Source organism: Chinchilla lanigera, unplaced genomic scaffold (genome assembly GCF_000276665.1).
Source record: "Chinchilla lanigera isolate Chin_1 unplaced genomic scaffold, ChiLan1.0 scaffold00029, whole genome shotgun sequence".
Classification (NCBI taxonomy): Eukaryota; Metazoa; Chordata; class Mammalia; order Rodentia; family Chinchillidae; genus Chinchilla; species Chinchilla lanigera.
This window is the reverse complement of record NW_004955430.1, coordinates 21,264,049-21,286,481: the sequence shown is the minus strand read 5'-3', so window position 1 is coordinate 21,286,481 and position 22,433 is coordinate 21,264,049. Positions and strand designations below refer to the sequence as shown.

The 22,433-nt window shown below is 37.4% G+C and overlaps 1 protein-coding gene across 6 annotated transcripts in view; it reads right to left on the bottom strand.

The window, feature by feature from the left end:
• The window catches only part of Rbms3 (RNA binding motif, single stranded interacting protein 3), a 679,403-nt gene that overhangs the window by 107,568 nt on the left and 549,402 nt on the right, over positions 1-22,433 (bottom strand). For 4 of the 6 annotated variants that reach the window (XM_013515630.1, XM_013515631.1, XM_013515628.1 and 1 more), the window contains 3 exons: positions 14,456-14,502; positions 3,499-3,595; positions 1,280-1,330 (listed from right to left, as the gene is read on the bottom strand). In XM_013515630.1, the coding sequence (XP_013371084.1) occupies positions 1,280-1,330; positions 3,499-3,595; positions 14,456-14,502 (195 nt within the window). The remainder of the gene's footprint in view (positions 1-1,279; positions 1,331-3,498; positions 3,596-14,455; positions 14,503-22,433) is intronic. The other 2 variants (XM_005387516.2, XM_013515627.1) reach the window with 1 other exon arrangement.

The window sequence follows — 22,433 nt, the reverse complement described above, 5'->3', positions numbered from 1 at the left end:
AAATAATGATAAATAGGGAGATTTCAGACATACCATTCAAAGCTCTGCTGTGGAAATCTATATATATTGTATTCTTTAAATAAAAACCTATAGAAATGTTAGAAACAATGTAGAAAAATTCTTATTTAAAAAATAAAATGGATAAATTTCAAATATGAAAATCAGATAATGTGGTAGTTTGATATCATTACTTTTAGCTCTCTGGTCTTTAGTATTTGCCACCTTACTTACATTTAACTCCTAAAAGTTTAAAAAAGTATCAATGCTCTTTCTTTGTACATTAAAAATGCTCTATGTTAATGGTAATAGTGTATAGCATGCCATATTTTTACTTTGTTTTTACATATGGTCTCTCATTCGATCCTTTCCTAAGCTCAGTTAAGTAGAGTGATAAGTATAGACAAGAAAAGAGCACAGACGTGAGCTACCAGAAAAGCACACCAGAGACTTTCACACCATGTCCTCTCTAGGGCTCTTTGCTGGGCTTTATACCTCATGAATCTCTCTCTCTCTCTCTCTCTCTCTCTCTCTCTCATAGTTCTATAGAGCAAGACTAGAAAGTTAGAGATAAAAGCAGTTATTAGCCTTCATTCTAGATTCTAATATAAAATCTCATACTTTTTTACTTGGGACTAATGTAATGTGCCACAAAATGGGAAATGCTATAAGTAGAAAATAGAGTTGGAATATTTTTAGAAGACATTTTTCACTAAAGAAAAGAATAGCTATAAATAGTTAACATAAAAATATCTACTCACCCTGCTATCTATATACAATCTCTATTAATAGACCGTCACATTTTGAATTTAGTGCTTCAGGTCAACACTTGGTTAATGTATTCAAAATTTTCCCCAATCCCACCAGACTACATCTGAAATAAGCAAAACATAACAGATGGAGAACAAAAAGACTTTTCTTGTATAACCGATTTAAATGTCCAGAGTTCTGAGTTCCTGTATGAAGCAGAAATGTTTCAGAACAAATGGTAGACATGGACTCGGGAGGTTGACTGCTATTTCCTCTAATAGCGGAGTTTGCTCACTGTCTTTCCTTTTTCCTCCGTGTCCCACTATTTGTCCCCTCTGTTTCTGTCTTTTTAACTCTTGCTATATTGTACATGCTTTTGTAGATTTTCAGGAACAGCTTTGAATCTGGACACTATGGCTGCCTGAAAGAATTACAGAATAGAGTGAAAGCTTTACCCCAAAGTTCTATGCATTACAAAAGCTTGCACTTGGATAATAGAAATATTTAGCCTCAGGTGACTGAGAACACTTACTGTTGGTTGCATAACGTATGGCGGATGAGGCATCCATGAAGTACTCTGGACCTATGCATCAAACAGCATTTATTAGCACAAAGCAATCACAGAAAGAACTTGGTTCTTGTGTTCAGTGGAGTCACAGTACGTCATGAAAAAATGGAGTCCATCTGACATTGCAGCCAATTAGTGCTCAAAATCAAGGACGAAAAGGGAATTCATGACTTGATTAATTTCATCCCTGAGACACAATGAAATGTAAAGCAACTTCCCAATTCACTGGCTGGCTTCCATGGCCACATGGACCGTGTTGGATCTTGAAGCTCATTTTGAGATTGGTAGTGAAGGCAAAAATCTTCAAAAGCCACAGAGATTATTTGCATGTCAACTTCCAGGGATATTTGGTAGGTAACTAAGGAAGCAGGAGTTGACTGCTAAGTTGTCCTCTTTTTCTGTTAGTGGTTGTAACTTCAAATGCTATGGTGATTCCATCTTAGAAAAATATCCAACCAGTACAATGCGTGGTAAGAACTAATGAAATAAACCAGAAATGTGGGGATAATGTTTCGGGCTAAACCCAAGTTAAGCAAATTTGCATTTTTCTTGGCTGTCACTGCAATTGGTATAGCAAATAAAAATGAGCATTCGAGCCAGCCAACTCTTCTTAAATGAATCATGTGTCAGCCAAACGAGGAAATCAGCCTGCAGAAGCTGATTGTCATATAGAAAACCATGAAGATCATGTTTTCAATGTACTCACACCAACAAAATTGCCAGTACACTTTGGAATTTAAACAGTGGGAAAAAGCAAGAATCAACAACATGGGAAATTGCTGTAATCCCTTTTTTGAAAGATGGGAGCAAGGGTTAAATTCCATTTATAAGCCCTCCCAAGTAAAATCACTTTTCTGTGAACATTTTATTCACATCATCAAAGTGATCTACACTGAGGCTCCACGGGTGGTCCTGGCCAGAACAGAGGCCAAGATCAGAGAAAAGAAAGCACATGTGCACACGAGCACACACTCACAGGGGACACACACAAGCAGGCGGGCCTGCCGCAAGAACAAAAATGACCAGCACCTGCACAGAGCCTCGAGAGTTCCAAGGAGAGGCAATTAAAAAGCTGCCGTTCTAGGACTCCTTAATGCAGTTCAAACAATAGCCTATTGCCTTCACCTAAGGAAAAATGTATATTTTCTCAAGTTTGATGTTCTGACAGCTGGGGCATCCTGAAATGAAGTATGTAGTAGCTGAATAAGATGAAATTTCACCGCATGACTAGCAGTCAGCAATATTATAGTTTTGCCCATTATAAATCATCCCCCACAGCATGTGCAAAATACAGAGAAGACCATGCATACACACACTCGCACACAGTCTTTTTTTCTTTCTCTCTTCAAACATTTTTTTAAAAAATGCACTAGATATTCTCTGTCTACACATAGCATTTAAAGATGTTTTCTGAATTGGAAATAAAAGAATTATTTGAAGAACAATATTAAGTAAAGAGGAACAAGGAGGCATATCATGTTTGATAACTCAAAGGAATAAAATAATTACTAGTTTTTGAGGTGCAAGTGTGACTTCTAATCCACCTGTGCACTTAGAATGAATTGGTAACAACACCCTATTTAGGACACACATTGAGTCTTAGCTGTTCTTTTATTTCCACTTGTGGAACCCTTGATGTCTCTTTTGATCTCTTTAGGATTGAGAATGAAGTAAGAGCAGGGAGTGGGAATAACCTTTAACCACTTTGATAATCTCTCTATTTGCAGGAAGTGTGATTTGACACCTTTCTCTACAGCTTTGCCAGGACAACAGCGACAAAATGAGATGACAGTGATAAAATATCCTGGAGTAAGTGAAAGAATGTTTACAAATGTGCTTTTAGAAAAGACACAATAGGAAATGTTAATGACCAAAATAAAAGACAACAAGCAAAATAATTTCCCAGTGGTAAGAGAGCTGTCCTGATATTGGCTGGGAGGGAGCATAATCATAAAAACTCAGCAGGAAGAATGAAAGCATGTTGGATTTTATTATTCAGTGAGTCGATGCAAACCAGTCCTAGAAAGAATAGGCTGATGCATAACTTGACCATTAGGACATTAAGATGTGACTAAAGTGTATGAGGACAATTTTTGTTCTAATCTACCGTGTCCTTTTTGCCTGTAGGTAGTGAATTGATGGCAAGGAAGATCTCTCCTGAGGTGCAGGTAAATTGGACATACCTGGTATGTGGAGACAGGGGAAGCAGCAATGAATGGCGTGATAGATGTCTGTGGAATCATGCGGTTGGTTGCAATACTGTACGGTGAAGAATAAAATCTGCAAACAGAAACAACAAGAAAGAAGATTCATGAAGCTGCTGCATGCCTGGCCGCTAATCAAATGCAACCAAGAACAACTGGGAAAGACAAGAGTTTCACCTGCGTGTTTTCCCACCAGCTGTTAACAGGAACATTCAGGAGCTCACAGTACCTGACTGCACTGAGAAAAAGTAAATCATCTAAGCAGAGCAACAACTTCAAGTAATCTTTTAAAATTACCTGTACAAAGTCTCTCTTAGGGCAAATGAGTGTAATAGTGTCTTTAACCAAAGGAGGAAAAAAGCCACAGGCACCTTCTTTAAGAAAAGGTAATGGCAGTCTAAAGCTGCTTGACAGAAAGGTAAATGAAAACACCAAGCTTTAGAATGATGACTGATCTTATACAGGCAGGAACTGCATCTTTTTATCCAACAAATAGGTCAGGTCCTTAAAAGCTCTGGCTATTTGGTGCTAGGGTCCGTGACCACGTGAAGAGAACCCTACCTACATGAAAAGAGAAGACAGAAGATGATTTGTGTCTAATAGGATTTGTGTCTAATAGGAATAGGATTATTTTCTGGATTTTGTCAAGGCACTGGGAGACATACTGAACTGATGAGAGAAATTCTTGGTGATTCTGTGAGAACACTAACATTTCTAGTCCTCCAAGAACCTTCATCGAACAGTCGCAAAATTAGACTGAGCAAGATTAGTAATTCTTGTATGAGAAGAGGGATGATTCTTCTGGAGATCTTTAAAAGGGTAGCCCATAGACATAAAACTCAGTGATGCGTCCATTTCTGTTCAGTCTATACCTTCCTGTTCCACTTGCCTAATGCTTCAGTAGAATTCTAAATCATGCTTCCTCCTTCATGTCTCACTGTAAGTGGGGACTAACACGGTCAGTCACAGAAAAAACAAAGCTAGGGTTTCTGAGATAGGGTATTTCCCTGATGTGAGACTAGATATGTATCCAGAAGAATGAATCATATTTCATATTGCCATATGCTTATCAAAAGTTAGTTAGTATGTTCATATTTTTAAATTAGACAGTTTTCATCAAGCCTGATCAATCAGTGATGTTTGAACAGAGAATTTCATGGGTTAATTCAAAAAGAGGCAGTTTCTGAGACTCGGACTGAATGTAGAATTAAAATGTAAGGTTTTTAGGAGTCAAGGAGCAAATTCTTATAGTAAGACCAGAGAAATACAGTCTTAAATTCACTTTATTAAGATCTTAACAAGGATCTCATAAAGCTATACATTTTTGGTTTTATAAAGTATAGCTGAAAAATTGTGTTCATTGTACACTGCAGCTCTATTATTTGTGCTCATTGAACCCCTAAGTTTACAGAAGTGAAATTTAAAAAAAATAGCTGTTCAACTCTTAACAAATAGAAAAAAGACAGTACTAAGTGCTGGTAAGAATGCAGAGAATTATTACTGAAGGTAATGTAAAATAGTATAGCCACTTTGGAAAACCGATTGGTAGCATCTTACAAAATTAAACATACACACAGCATATGAATGAGAAATGCCCTTCTTCTTAAGGAAAGATAAATTATAGCTTTATTTACATAAAACCTAAGAGCAAATGTTTATAGAAGCTTTATTAATAGTTGACTGAAAATAGAAACAACCCATTTAATCCAATTTGTTAAACCAAATCAATAAATTGTGCTATATTCATTAATTAGAATATTATTAATCAATAAAAAGAGAATAGAGTCATCTTTGATTTCTGTGGAGATTGCCTACAGGACCTACTGTAAGTAACCAAGTCCAAAGATTGTAAAGTCCTTTTTATAAAATGATCTCATATTTTCGTAAAACCTGTACATATCTTCCTGTATGCTTTATATTGTACCATCCCTGGATACTTATACTTAGTGCAATGTAAATGACACATGGCAAGTTATAATGAATGACAAAGAAGTCTGCACATTTTTGCTGCAGATACATTTTTTTCCAAGTAATTTTCATCATAGTTTGATTGAATGTGTACATGTAAAACCCACACAAAGGCAAGGCCACCTGCAATGGTCGAAACATCGCACATAGCAATCTCAAGTGAATTATGCTAAGTGGAAAAATTCATACTGAAAGGCTGCATACCAAATGATCCCATTTAAATCACCCCATGGAAAGGTGAAAGCTAAAGTTACAGACAAGATATCAGGGGGTACGAAAATCTTGGGGTGGGAGAAGAGATACAGTTTAAAGGACAATGCAATAATTTGAGGAACAGATGGATGTAGCTGTTCAATATCTGGTTTACTATTGTGGTCACACAATTGTGCTTGTCAAAATTCTAGAAGCGTGTCTTAAGAAATGGAAATATGTTCTGAATAAATTAACTATCTTTAAAATTAATTGCGCATGAGAAGGTATCTATTCACCTGTCCATTTTAAAAAATATTATTGAGCTTTTATCATGTGTAACAAAGATGAAAAGACTAAAATATCTCTTATGCTTTCTGTACTTGATTACTTAAATTTGCCTTATCCATGTGCTTTTCAACCTAAAATCCTCCCAACATTTTCCGCTGCAATGAAAACAAGGTATGAACTCATCATACTAGCCAGAACAATCAGGCTACTGCCTACCTCTCTGACACATTTGTCTATCCTACCTATTCTAACCAACTAGAATCCAACCATCATGCTGACTTTCTTCTCTCCCATATGCACATCATTCTCATTCTCTTCTGGCTACTGAACTTAGAATTCTTGCTACCTAGAATACTCAGGTCCACAAATCTCTGAAGACTATTTCCTGTTCATCTTTGGTCTTATCCAGGTATCTTTTTTTTCCCCTTTGGAGAAGCATGCAGCTAAAATAGCATCTACCATCTCTGCCTCACTTGTTCTCTATCTCTTTTTCCCTATCGTGTTTGCTTGTTTACACTATCTGAAGTAGTACTTTCTAAAATATTACTTATACATGTAATGAATGGAATGTTTGAGTTCCCCAAACTGTCATATATTAAGATCTTAATCACTGGTGTGTTTGCATTTGGAGATGGGGCCACTAGGAAAGTAATTAAAAAGGAAATCAAAAGGATAGGACCTTGACTGGGCTGTATTAGCTCACTTAGTAATAAGAAACACCAAAGGTCTTATACTCTGCATTGCTACCCTCTTGCCTGGTGGCTATTCTGTAAGGCAGGTAAGGGAAGGACAGGCTAATTTGATCTAGCGCTTTTTGATCTCTAGTTTTCAAGGCTGATTTTTATCCACCTAGGTCTTATTATGGGGGAAATAGAGTATATGACAGAAGAAGAGCCTTCATCAAAGCTGAATCAACAGGAACCTCAGTCTTGAACTTCTAGCCATCAAAACTAGTGAGAAGATAAATTCCTGTTGTTTAGGTCTTCAAGTCACTGTATAATTTTTGTGGCAGCTCAAGCAGAGAAATTCAGTGTATTTATTCACTGTTTCTCCCCTTAGAGGAGAGGGTTGAGGTTGCATTGGGTTGAGGTCACACTGACCTTGTTGCCTAGAACAGAGGCTGGGATACAGTATACTTAATAACTATATGGTGAATGAATGACTGAGTGAATGAATGAATGAGGAGTAGCTTAAGAAATTAAATAGCGATACAGGAAAGAATGGCCAGTGACAAACTGACAATAGTAGAGAGGGTGGGTCTCTGAAAGAGGTAAGGAGCTGAGAGATGAGACATCAGAAAAGAGAGTTCAGGGGGTCTAAGTGCTGGAGGGAGTTTGATACCTGCTTTCTATGCATGCCAGGGCATTAGTAACTAGACACAACAGCCCTTTTCTGTGAAAAACATGGCTTGCATTTAATAACCTCTTTTAGGTGTTATCTTTGACAGATCTTATTTATGAGGCAGTGAACAGAAAGACATGTCCGGGGCTCATAATGACGTGACAGACACACATAACCACTCCACAAACTGTCCTTCTCATACATCATGAAGTGCTTTAACTTCTGGTAGAAAGTCAGGTTCAGCCTCTTATCCTGACGGAGAAAATAATGCATCAAATTTTAGCATGGCTGGTCTATTTTGCAAAATGTACCAATTGGAGTATTAAAAATGAAAGCAATAAAGATTGGATTGACAGGCAGAGCTTACAGGAAATTCTATGGGGAAAACAGAGAGCAGAAACATAAAGAAAGCAGCCAAGTAAATTGATACTAACAAAAGAAGCCCTTGGGGGGAAATTTAATGCATTTTTGTGCTATCTGCTCTAATCCTATCCATCAAAGAAGAATGATATTCCATACTTTCCAGTAAGTTCCAAAACGACCACTCAAGTCAGAGAATCATCTAGAATGGAAAACACACTGGGAAGAATGAACTGAGCACATCATTTTGATCCCCTAATTCTGGTATCCTAAAATAAGCTCTTCTCAAGCCCAAAAGTAAACCAGATGAATTTCTAGAAAACTCATGGGTAAGTCATGACAGGAGAGGTTGTATTGCACTTGAGGCTTAGAAAATACTGTGTCTAAAAAAAAATACAGGATCCAGGAGGAGACTGCAGAATGCATTTCCCTCCTCTCACTCAGTCCTGCCATGTGCCCATACTATGGTTTGCAAATACTTCCATAGAGGCAGCACATCGACAACAATGAAATCATTAAAGTCTAAATAAATGCTTCAAGCAGAGGCATCATGCTATTGGGAGACAGGAAAGAGAAAATGGATAAATTTTTAGTCATAATAACAGAAAAAAGGTAATTCCAAACGTGTCTTTACACACTTATACCTGGGAACTTATGCGTCATGTCTGCCAAATGCTGTTACAGGAAATCAAGAATGGATTGTTTAACAAATTATTTTCCTAAATATAGTTTCTTCTCTTAAGAGAGATTTCATTGTCAAGATTTATAATATACAGTATTACAAGTATAACAGCACCTTTTAAAATGCTTAGACTAGTGCTCATAAGCCAGAGATGATTTTGCTTTCCAGGGGACATTTAATGATATCTGGAGATAGTTATGGTTGCCGGGGGAGTGGATGTTACCAGCATCTACTGAGAAGAAACCTGGGATTCTGTTAAAAGTCTGCAAGCGATAGGACAATTGTTATGGGAAAAACTTCTGGTCCAAAATGTTAATAGTGTTGAGACTGAGAGACCGGGCCTTGAGCCTAGAGTCTAATTACTCCTTCAGAGGCTTCTTATGAACAAAATACCAAGTGAAAGTAGCTAAGAAAAGTTAATTTAGTAGGATGTATAGCAACCTAATCTGGCCTTTGAGCAGCTTAATATTTTTAAGGAGTGCAAAGAGTCACTTGGTTATCTGACATTAAAGCTAAGGATGTCTACGAATCCAGAAAATGCAGGTATAGGTCACTAACAAGATATTATTTTGCCCGCAGAAAAGTCATCTTCAGGGGCTTTGCAGTCAGTAGTAATATGGTGAAATCTTATTCCACTGACAATAAAAATAACTTGAATATATCAATAACCCCAGGGTAGAATGCTTTTTACTGTAGAAAAAAGTACAAAATCCTATTTGCACACTGAAATGAATAGCAATGGTTTGTATTTCATGTCCAGAGGCAATATTGTTAGAGTCAAAACTATGAATACTATCCTCAGGGTAACACAATAGCAAGAGATCAATAAATTATTGGTCATTTTTATTGTAATACCAACATATCCTTAGATACCCTTCACATTAGATTCCTTCCCTAGTGTAATAAAATAAGGCTTCTATATCACTTAATATCAAATACCCCTATAAAATAGCTGGAAAACCAATACTATAGGAAACATTCTTTTTCATATCTCCCCCAAGAATACACATTATTCAAATAAAACATTCCAAGAGGCTTTTACACTGCATCTCTCAGCGTGAAAGGCACAGAAAAGATGGGATTTCAAATATGGGAGGGATTATTTCCCACCTCTGATGATTACATTTGAAAGTGATGGGATTTCATATTGGACTGCTAAGAAAGCAATAGGGCAATAGTCATAACAGATTATAGAGTTTTACCAGAGCAATGTGAAAGAAGAATGAACATTTTTATTCGCATACGTTAGCCCATTGTAGAATGTATATAGGTCTTTCTTTCTCCGTGGTGACTCAGACCTTCATTCTAACTGTCAAATATTTATATGCAAGTGACATTGAACTAATTCTTGCAAAAACGTGGTAATATGGGTGAACTCAGGCAGGTGACAGAAGGGAAATTTTCCACTGACTAAGTGCAAACAGCACAGATTCACTATGATCCAATTACAAAAGGTTTGTTCCTCATTAGTTAACAATCAAGCTAAATGTAAAAGGCTTTGTTTCAATTTCATGACGCTGTTATTAACGTGGAGTTTATGGTATTCAGAGAATTTGCCTCTTTACACTGTTTGAGCTACCAACTACAATCAAGCCACATATTGGCTTCCAATCTTCAAGACTCTTTCTCAATGTACAGTAAGAGGACACTGCAGGATTGTAACATACGCCTTTGGCTGTGCCATGGGACCTCTGTCGGAGGACAAGCTCAGGCCAGGACTCATCACAAGTCCTGCACACCTTCACTGGAACATAACCGCCTCTCCTCGGTTGTCCAGTGGAATTAATTTTCCTTATTTTTCTTTTGGAAAAAAACATGGAAAGGTAAACTGCAAAATAAGTTTCTCTCCCACCCCAATTTCTCAGTGCTCCCTTGGCTATTCACAGCAGATGATTCCTACTCTTTCTCGTGTACTTACTTGTCCAGAAAAAAATTATACATCTAAAGGTGAAGCATTTTGTACTTCTCTCACGCCATTTCCTATTAGAATTGGGCACATGTCCATTGTCCCTGATATGATGTGAAAATTCTTTTCCTTGAACTGCATCACCAAAATAATTTTAAACAGTAGGATAGACAGAAATTGAAGAAAAAAGTTTGTGGAGCTCATCTACATCAGCAATTCTAATTTGGTTAGAGTGAGTTGCTACTATATCTTTGGACCAGCCTCCTCCCTACAGTAATTCTTTTTTTATTAGGTTTCTTCTCTCTGAGTTAGATATGGCTGTGAGATCAAATACAGTAGAACAACAAGAACAGGGAATGGTAAGCATTATTTTGGTCATGAATGCATTTGGGGGTTCTAAGTACGCTATCTGAATCAGTTTCCACATCTATAGCAGCTGTCACTGTTCACCCAAGGAACAGCATGCTGGCAAAATATGGGCAGTTATGTTGGCATCTTACATGCATAGAAGTGGTTGCTTCATTAGTACACTATTACTGGGTTGTTACCGTACAAAATAATAGAAGAAAATATAAGCCGTATATTTAAAATTAATGTTACCATATAAAATAATAAAATAAAATATAAGCCAGGTAGTTTAAAATTAATGTGAAAAAGCAGCAAATAGATAAGATTATTTAACTACAATCTTCTTATTCTTTTCAATTTCCCTAGGGTATAATATTTCCATCATCTTGTCTCCAATATACAGTGGAGAGTCTAGCACTTCCAAAATTCCATCCTTAACTCAGGATATGAAAAACTCATAGGTAGTTTTCCTACTTGGGGTGAAATTGAAGGTTGTATCTCTAGGAAAGTAGGTTAAGGTGTTACACAAGGCCAGACTGGATTAATGCCTGGGACGGGAAATGGTTCTTCTGATGTCCACTTGACAGAACCAGGCAGATACTGACAATCATATTTCCTATGTCTGATTTGGCATCTGCAATACTGTGTTACACCATCTATGAAAGAAAATAACTGTGCTACCAGTTCAGCAGGAAAATAGATATGTGGGTCAATAATTGTGCAATAAGAACCCTAACTGCCAAATGTATACTAGAAACACTAAATAATAAAAACTAACACCAATATTTATAATAATGATTAGGTTGCACCATATCAGGTTCATTTAATCCCTGCAAAGTTTTATTAAAGAGCACTGATAGTATCATCCTCCCTTTCACAAAGCAGGAAGCTAAAGTACAAATAATGTCCATAGTTTCACATGAGTAAATGACAGCGTTCGGAGGCACATCGATAGAGCCCAGTTCTGGAGTCTGCCCCCTTCAACACTGCGTGCACTGTTTTGCTTATAACCAACTAAGTAACGAGCTCTGCATGGTGTGTTTGGTAATATTCTTGAAGTGAGTGGTTTTTTTTTTTCAAGTTTGTGTGCGTGTGTGGTAAAGACTGGGTGTCACCATGTCTGAACTCGGGTGGAAAGAATTCCCTGTATTAAACACAGAGTCTAGCGGGATGTTAGAGTTATAAAAAGTTCCGTTCAGCTGCACTAAACAAACTGGAGCACTATGATTTCTACACAGAGAGTCTGAGTCGTTCAGTAGTTAGTAAATAACACACAGTACTTTAAATAAGATAGGTAGGTGATTCATGTGATTACACATACTTTTTAAAATATTTAAAAAATAGTCCAGAAGAAGGTTATATTAGAGCTTGTTAAAAGAGGGCTTAGTATAGGTCAGAAGGATGTTTAAATGAATTCAATCAGTGGGAGGGAGGAAGGGCTGGGATGAAGATAAAGCTCAGATGTAAACTGAAAAATGTTAATGAGCAATTTCTTCATGAAAAATCTAGCAGAAAGAACCCAAAAAATTTGAGTTTATTACCTGAGTGGCTTTACAGTAAATTTTTTAAAAAGAAGAATAAGTTGAATGTGTTTATATGCTTTTCATTTAGATTACTGTGGTGTGTATTGTGATGTGGTCTGGAGGACAATGGCCTCAGGGAGGGAAATATGAAGACACCACCTACTAGCAGCTAGCATCACAGTGAGAGTCCTGCAGTGAGTTATGAACCAGAAGAAGAACATATGAGTCCACAGCTCCTAAAGTGAGGGAAGAGGATGAGATCTGCTAGGAATAACAGCGGGTAAAGATGAAGCCTTGGGAAAAAATGAACAGAAGTGTGTAGAAAAGGGGGAGTCAGGAGAGAAACCTGAGAAGGCAATGAGAAGAGGAACAAGAAAGAACATCAATAAACAGAGTCATGAGCTCCAAGAGTTAAGGAAGTTTAAAAACAATATAAATGTTAACAACAATAAAAGGGCAAATGGGTAAGATTCAAACAGAAAAGGACTAGAAGCTTCAGTTTCAAGTGTCAGTCAGTACTGGGTGATATTACTGGATGAACATGGGGCTGGTCCAATTTCACCTCTCACCCTTCACATTAGGAGATAAAACTCCAATGTTTTCTCCTTTAGGTTTTTAATAAAGAAGGATGAGTAGCTGGAAAATGATGTCCTCAGAGAAGTTGAAAGTGTGCACTAGCGACTGTCTGAGAAAAGCAACAGGTAAGAAGGTACCATTTACTAACTCCAATTCTCTTCCTGTTAATCCTTTCTGTCTTGAGGAGTCTGGTGAGTCAAGCAAATTTCTGTACATCATTTCCTTGTCTTTCTGCTAATAGTAGCTCCAGTCCTTCTAGGATAAAAATTTCAGAGCCATTCTTTTTGTTTTTCTCTCTTTTGCATCAAATGTAACATCCAGTCAGTTATCTAAGCGCAGCTATCCAAGCACAGTTATCTAAGCGCAGCTCAAGACATTGTTCCGAAAAGTCTTGGCTTAACCACACACGAAGTCTGCCTTTTCCTAACACCCTGCAGTTCTTCTTGGGGCACGCATGGTGAATAAATAATTAAAACTTTTTAATGTTAGTTAATTTCTATTGCTATAATAGAAAACAAAAAAGAGCAAAGAGGAGGCCTATTTTATTTATTAGTATATTCCCTGTCCTTAGTGGAGTGCTCTGAACACAAAACTTTTAGATAGTTATTTGCTTATTGAAGGAATGAATCAAATGAACTGAAGGAAAAGGACTAGACTCCTACACTGGTCTACTTCCACTGATTACTCCTTAGGGAAAGGAGACTTTGAACTTCTTCAGGGAAAGGACCTTGTGCTGGACACTACCCTTAGGGCTATTTTGTGGAACTCTGCCTGGTACGCTCACTGGATGCCCACTCAGGAATAGATAAATAAGTGGCAGAATAACAAAAATCAGAAGCGATTATTATAACGCCTTCAACATCCCATAGATTTTCATTTCAGGTCACTGACCAAATAGAAAAATGGAATTAAACTCATTGCACCCCCTATATTGATCTCCAATGAGGCCTTCATCATGATTTAATCTTTACTGAGACTGAAAGACAGCAGGACGAAAGCCACGGGGGAAATCCACCATAAAGGGCTGTTAAAAGCAAGCAAGCAAGCAGCAAATAATTATTGTCAGACGCAAGACAGCCAAAGCAAAAAATAGATATAAATAAATAAATGAAAGTGAGAGGGAGGAAAAGGTTCAACTAAAAATATTCAGTCATGCAGTTTTAGATAGGGCAGACCACATAGTTTAACAGACATGTTTTACAGGAGGAATTAAAAACTAAGTAATAGGCACAAATTTCCATATGCTAATTTCACTGAAGAATAAAGATATAATCACCCGAGTTACTGTCCTGATTTCTGACCATTGACATTATACTGACCACGAGAAGGAAAGTGGAAAGCATTATCAGCGTACAATTTAACCTGGGAGCACACTAGAAATTATTGAAAGCTGGATTCTGTGGAGATTTGCAGAGGCAATACTCTTGCCCTGGAGAAACACAGGTAATTCTTTCGGCTGAACTTTATCTATTTTCTCTCTTTGGAATCAGTCCTTCATGCTGCCTCATTTTGGACAGGGGCATAGGAGAAGAAAGGGAGACAGGACAAGGGAGAGGGAAGAATTTAATGTTGGCAGGTAGGAGGATCATTTACGGGAAGGAAGGAAGTGAAATGGTAAAAAGTGTTTGGCTTAATATTTTAGTTTAAAAATGTTACACAAAAGCAAAATGTATTTAAATATTTTTCTCTGATACTGATTCGGAGCTCAAAGATCTCTTGGCAATTAAAACTGAACAAATACGGTCTACTTACCCGTTCTGTATGGCAGCTGTGGGGTCATAGGTCAGAGCCATGCCAGCCTGTACATGGGGGAAGAGGGGAGAAGAGAGATCTCAACATTTTTACTGTGATACCAAAACATTTAATTCAAAGAGTTTGACTTTACTTTCCATGATTTTCGGTATATATATAGATACATATCTATATATATCTTACTGTCAAAACTAGCATTTTTACTATCCACAAACCAGAATCCACCAGTGAGTTGAGAGCTTACATAATAGGGTCCTGGCAAACCAAGGAACTGTGGAATTTGGATGATTTCCACTTATGTTTCATAAACCATCCACTGTCTAATTTAATGTCCTTATAATTTTTCACCATTGGGCCAGGAATATAGCTCAGCTGTACAGTGCCTGCCTGGCAAGTGCAAGGTCCTAAGTTTGATTCCTGGTTCCCCCCCGCAAAATGAATAATAATAATAATATTTTCTAACTATTGTCAAGAACAACAATTGTGCCTTTCATGGAATGATAAAAAGTAAAAGCGCGTATAATCCCAGCACTCGGGAGGCTGACGCAGGAGGATCGTTGTGAGTTCGAGACCAGCCTGGGTTGCAAAGTGAGCTCACAGCTGGCCTGAACTGCACAAGTGAGACTCTGTCTCAAAAAGACAAAAAAAAAAACAGATAAAAAGTAAAAGTAAATTTTTCAGTCAGCATAAAAATAAAAGTTACTTAAAATACTTTGGATTTTATAGAAGAAACTGTTAGGAAATACTTATTTTAAAATACATCCTATGCCTCAGGGGTGTAGGTAGTTAGTCACAAAGTGCTTCTTCAATAAATTGCTAGTATTTACCCTACTAATACTGGTAGTAAGGGAAGGCCATTTACATGTAATGGAACTTCTAGTCCACATGGCTAATGTCAGGTGATAATTTATACTTTTGTAAGTGCCAGTGTTTTCAGAGAGAAATATAACTTCCTAATTGCTGATTCACCGCCTGCCTGCCTCTCTTGTACAATAGCACATTTGGACCTTACAACAACCCTATGAAGTAGGCAGGAGAAATATTTTCTCCCCTTTATAAATGATGACACTAAAGCTTAGAAAGTGCAAGTAACTTGCCCAAGGTCATATATGTGGAGGCAGTGTCAGATTTTAATGCGGGTTTTCTGAGGTGGGCTCCTTTTCACTCCTTTGCTGTGACATTGAGCTAGGGTTTGATGAGAGCCAAGTATCATCTCTACCAATGTGACATAAAGTTCTCTGTGAATTTATGAGCACATTTTCTTTTTCTTTCTTTCTTTCTTCTTTCTTCTTTCTTTCTTTCTTTCTTTCTCTCTCTCTCTCTCTCTTTCTTTCTTTCTTTCTTTCTTTCTTTCTTTCTTTCTTTCTTTCTTTCTTCCTTTCTTCCTTTCTTTCTTCCTTTCTTTCTCTTTCTTTCTTCCTTTCTTTCTTCCTTTCTTTCTCTTTCTTTCTTCCTTTCTCTTTTCCCAGACTGTTTGCATTATTATCACTTGTGAATAGCAATGAAGTATAGAATGGAATTTAAAACTGTGCCAGTTATTCATAGGGTGGAATAATTTATGTTTTTTAAAGTTTTAAAATGTTTTATAACAACATCAAATTTTGGCTTTGAGAGTGTACTATAATTAATATATAACTACTGGCAATGGAGACAGAGTTATGTAGGACTCTGCGATTTTTTCCTACATCCTATGTATCTGTATTACTTCAAAATATAAAGATGGGGGACAATTGAATGAGCATTGAAGGCTTTATAGATTATAAAAAAAAAACATAAAAATCTTTAAGGAAAAACAAAAGGAAATTTCAGGTTTGAGGTTTTAATTTTTTTTTCAGAGTGGTTGAAGTCATTTTGCTATTGGGCTCTCTGAATTACTTGGATTTAATACACAACTAAAATGAAAATTCTTATGCTGCCTCTCACAGGGACTGACACACATTAGGGCCTACTGCATTCAAAGTTAATTTCTCTAAAGAATAATGAATTTAATAATATGCTGTTATTAAGATTGGTATGAGTAACAAAAGCGCAGAGCTATGTATGAGTGGAACTGGCATAAAAGGAGAATACATAAAAATTGCAGTGGTATTTGCAAACAAACTGGAAATGACTGCCAGAGGTCAGCAGAAGCATCTACAAGGCACATGTTTAATGACAACTGCGTGACCCCTTTAACCTCAAGGATCCCATTCATATTAAAGAAATATGCAACTAATGACACATGACAGACTGGGACACTGGAAAGTGAGAAGTTGATAAGATAACAGAAATGGAAGTTTTTGTGTCTGGTGAAAAGCAATACAGGGATTGACAGATCACAAGTTCAAGGCCAGCCTGGGCATTTGAGTGAGACCCTGTCTCAAAAAAAGAAAGAAAGGAAAAGAAAACATTAAAAAGGGTTGCAGATGTACCTTAGTGGTAGAGCACTTACCTAGCGTGCATGAGGCCTTTGGTTCCATCCTGAGTACCACAAAAACAAACAAAACACCAAACAACAACAATACTAACAACAGAAACTTCACAGAGACCTTAAGCATCAACTCTCCCCAGGAATGAGGCATCTGCTCTGTGACTGGTGGGAGGGAACCTGGCCCTGGGCCAAACACTCCCCAGAATAGAGTGGCTCAGGGCTGAGCTGAAACTCTACAATCCTGGATACTGGAGAGAGCAGCGGTAAAAGCTATTCTTTTGTGAGAAGATTTTCCTCCTAGAAACACTTTATTTCTCTCTGATAATGTATCCAAGGTGCCACATTATAAACAGGATGAAAAAATAAAGGGGCTTTACATTCAACAGAGACAGGGCTAGTTCCTGAGGTATTTGGCATGGTAATCATATCCTCAGGCTCCTGCCTACCCCAGATCGTTTAAATTAGGGATTTATACGAAGTTTTGTGTATTCAACATCACATTCTCTACTCAGCATCACTTTCTCCAACAGTGCTCAGAGACAAAGCAAGTTCCCCAGCTCTTCTTAGATTACAAACTGATGTAGACATCACAGGCCATGCTTACTTGTTCTACCACTAAGCCGAGGATGTTTTCTCACATTTTACTTATTCCTCATAGATTCTAGTTAGCGAATTAGACCTAGCAAAAAATAATTATCAATAAACTCTGTCTCTTTGGTAAATATGTTCTACTCCAAAGCTGTACATGGGCTTTTCCTGCACCTCAAGGCTTCATCTTATTTTTCAGAGATGAGACAGAACCAGTGGAACAGATAAAAGTGAGGGATGGTGGGAAGCATGTGTGATTTGGAGTCAGACAAGTTGGGTCAGTTCCTAGCTCTTTTTCTTTCTTGCAGTGAGACCTTTGGTAAATTATTTAATGTACTTGAGCCTCAGGTTCCTCAACTGTTAAATGGTACAATACCTACCTCACTGGATTGTTGTGAAATTTAAATGAGATTACATTGTACAGTGCCTGGCACAGTGCCTGGAGACAAGACACATCCATAAATATTATAATACAAAGCCATATGGGTTAAGAGCCATGTTAGTGCTATGGGTGAGGTGCAGAAGGGTTAGGGATGGTCAGGTAAGGTATGCAGAGGGGGTACAATTGAGACAAACTTTGAGAGGTGAGAAGAGAAGTAAAGGCCAGCTCAGATGAAAGAAATAGAATGGCCCTGTGTAAGTAATAATGGCAAGAGGGATGATCAGTTTGCAGTAGAGGAGGAGAGTAGGAAGTAAGAGTGAAGGGGATAGTGGGACATAGGACTCAGAAGGTAAGGTGGGAAGACCTGGACTGCCCAGCTCCTCTGGGGGAGCCACTGAATATTTCTGGGCAAGGAAGTCTAAAATCATGAGGCACTGGCTACCAGGAGACAGTATGAGCCCTCTGGAAAGCAAAGTACAAATCCAGACACTGAGAAATTGGACAAGAAATCTAGGGATAAGGGTGTGGCAAGATCTAAGGTGAGACTGTCATTACAAAAGGGTATGGAATGAAAACAAGTTTCACCTACTTTACGATTTTGCTTAGGGACATTGCTGCCTCTGAGTACCTTTGGTAAGAGGAGACAGTAGGAGATAGTGTCAGGTCATATGCATTTGGAACACTGCGGGTAACAAAACAAGGCAAGGGTAACACAAAGCACTCTTCTTGTTGTTCAGCCTGCTGGCTGTTTATCATAGCGTGGTAACTACACTTGGCTACACCTGTTTTCACATCAGGTGTAACAGATTGTTGAACTAGAATTCTAAGATGGTCTTTAATGCAGATTTTGCATTCAATTTCCTTTTGTCTTTTCCCACAAAGATGAAAAAGAAATTGATTTTGCTGCTGTGTCTAACCACCTTTATACTAAGCTAGAACCATGAAATCATCATTATGTAATGACCAAACATTATGGCTTATTTACAAACTCCAGAGTCACACAGAAAATAAAATAGTTTGGGATAAAATGAAAATGTCACACTGTATATGTAGAAAAATGATGTTTAATCCTGTCACTTACATTCAAAGAGGGCTTTTTATATTTGCAAATATTTTCCAGTTTTTCAAATTCATATTGTTTTCATTTTGTAAGCATGTATAATTTATTTAAAATAAAAGTGGGGCATTGTGTCATTTTTGAACAACAGCTAAGCTTAGAATTTCAGGCAGAATGCAGCTTTTGTAAGCCTTCTAGACAGAATACTGGAAGAGCCAAAATATTAAAAAAAATTGATGGTTTATTGTAATAATTGAAATAACCTTTTCTTAATAAGTGTGCAGGATTCATTGAAACATCAGTTTGACTTAGGAGCTAGATATTTAATCTTTTAATTGTAAATAATCATGTTAAGTTATACCAAGAATTAATAAGTGTAGAAAAACTGCTTAAAGTGTAAACTTCAGTAAGGAGGCATTAGTACTTCAGAGATATTCCTTGTATGGACACACTTGGTCTCATCCAGACAGCAGAAAATCATGGATGGTAACAAAGTCAATGAGAAGACAGGCAGACAGAATTGTTTCTTCATCTTTGAAACTATTTTCACATGGAATGCTGAGATCAAAATTTTGGAGAAAGTAAAGTTTATACAAACACATATGGACTGAAATTCTTGGAAAATTGAAACCATAGTGCTTGAGCCTAATATTTCTTTCTTCTAAAGTTTGTCTGCACATGAGATGTATTATAAATATATAAATTACAACTGAATAATTACAAGGATCATCAGGCTTTTCTGATCAAATTTAAGGTAACACGTTAGTGAACATGTAGTAGATCTATACTTCAGTAAATATTGTGGTTGGGATTAGTGCTAGTTGAGTTCAGAGGAAGTCAAAGAAGTCAAACATATTATAGCATTCTCAATGTTATATTTAAAGAATTTATGCCTTGAAAACAACTTTAATGATTATACCTATTAAACTGTACTTTCATAACGTGCAACCTTTCATTGGTTATTATTAAATATTCAATAAAAAAGAGTTCAAAGATAATATGCATAAAATATATCTGAAAATGTGACACCTCATAAATATTTATGTATTGTTATTGTTACAGTTACATCTCAGCATCCCCCAAGAGTTTTGTGTACTCATAGGTGGGGCTTTGGGAAAGTGAGTGGATTATGGGAGTTTATGTCTGACCTGGTGTAGCAGGTGGGGTTTGGTGGGAGGAGCTGGGCTCCTGAGGAATGGCCAGTAGGGTTCATCTACCTCCCCTGCTCTCCCTTTTCTCTCCACCTCTAGGATGCCAAGCCATGAGCAGCATCCCTCGTCCAGGCCCCTCCATAGAGCCAGCTGACCAGGGACTGAGACCTCTGCACACTCTGAGCTAAAGTAACACTTTGCTTCTTTGAATTGTGGGTGTCCATCTTTTGAAGAGAAGATGGGGGACACATAAAATAGTAAATAAAACATTTTCCAAAACAAGACAGACAAATCCTGGTTAAGTGTCCCACAAAAGGTGCCAACAACCTGTGAAATGGTGCAAACTGCGTTCCCTGATTTTCACCATTTTTTTATTCCAAAGAGTACTTTCTTCCCAAATATATTTAATTAATTTGCCCAATGAATTTATTTCATCTTTCAATACTTTCCTTAGGCCTTTGTGAATCACATCCCTTGTTTTCTCTTGACCTCTCAGAGATCACTTTGTTCTTTGGTGACCCTTGCTCTAATCACCTTTGAGATTTCAGCGTTCAGGGGTTGACTTTTCTCTCTCTTCTCTGCCTCTGTACTGTGCTAACAATAACTTTCTGACCTAGGCTATTGTTTATATCCTGGCAATTTCCAAATCTGTCCAATACTCAAGTTTCCATCATAACTTCCAGATATTTACCACCAGGTTAAACTAGTAAGTTCAATGTGTGGTTATCACATTCTTCTAAGAGATCATTTCTTGCTTGCTTCTTACTTATGCCTTTCAGTGCATATGTGGTCCTGTCTTCATCCTAGAAACCCTTTCCCACCCAGTAGCCATCCAAAGTTTGACCACATCATGGAGACTCCTTTCAGTGACATCCTGTTATGTGGAGACAAAACATGGTTCACAGAGCTCTTCTTGAACCAGCTCTCACATCTCTGTAGATCTGCACAACCTTATGCAACTCAAAACCCATCCTTTAAGAAACTCAGACACACACTTACTCCACCTTAGAGCATTATCTCTGCGCCTTTGAAACTACAGTGTTGGGCTAGAAACTATCTCCATTATTATCTGTGGAAAATTTGAAAATCTGTGCTTCCAGATGCATAATAGCTGGAACTATCTCTGAGAAAGCCATCTCTGTGTACAGGTACCATCTCACTGTGCCCCTTGTTCTGTCCCTATGGATCATAGGGGCATGATTATGACCATGCTCTGCCAAACTGTGTCTCCCAGTTAAACTCTTAGCTGTGTCCAGCTTGTCATCTCCTCTTCCCATTTCATTGTTTAGAATATTACAGAGCTCAATAAATGTTTGTTAATAAATCACTCAGTGGTTTGAAGGATATTTTGAATTTGTGCTTTACTTAAGTTTATATTTACAGTGGAATTTGAGTGTATTTTTATTATTCTTTATGTTATTAATAAAACTGTCTTTGACTAGCTGTACCACATGAACTTTTCATGAAAATGATTATTGAGGTTACTAAAAGGTATTTCCAGTGTAGTGGGGAAGCCAGTGTACCTGAACCAAATCATGGTCAGGGACTTAGGAGGAATTAGAAGTGGCTGAAAACCAGGAAGTCCTTCTTCTTAAAAGTACTGGTTCCAATTCAGGATGAGATAAAGATTGTTTAAAGTCCTCTTGACATCTTCAAGAGGGTTTTCAGGAACATAGCAAACGAGATTCTGGGGATTTATCACTTTAAAAGTAGCCAGAAAACAGAGAAATTTAACTTCTTTATTTTTGAGAACAGCCCATCAAGACAATTCATAATGATGCTGTTTACACACTATGGCATCACTGTCGTTCTCCTTTCTGGCTTTTGGGAAAGCATTCTCATCAGATAATTTCTCCCCTACATAGCGGCACAAAAGGACAGGCCATAAACATGTGAGCAGAACTAAGACTAAAAGCCTGAGAAAGCCTATGGCTTTCCGGGAAGCAAGTGTGGTTAGATAGGAAGCAGAACAAAAATTGGAACAGTATTATTTGATATAGGTACCTAAAGGGCTTAAAGTTTTCTGGAGAAAAAATTGTTAATTTTTGAGTCTAAATTTGTTATTGAGATCAAGGCTAAATTAATCTTTGGTTTACACCCACTAAAAAGATAAGAGAGCACTATAATTTTTATATGTGCCCCTATTTTTAGCTAAATTTAAATGACTGAAATTCATAGTTTTTAAGACAATTTTTTTTACAACTCAAATGCCGGTGAAATTGGGACTCACATGGTAAATGGTGATGGTAATGGTGTCTCAGGCTCCTTTTGTTTTTCTAGAGGTATTTATAATAATGTAATACTTCAACCCCACTGTGATATGGTTAAGTAGGGTGGAAAATGCAAAATGTTAAGATTACTAATAGGGTGAGCCTGTGGAGTTAGACAGA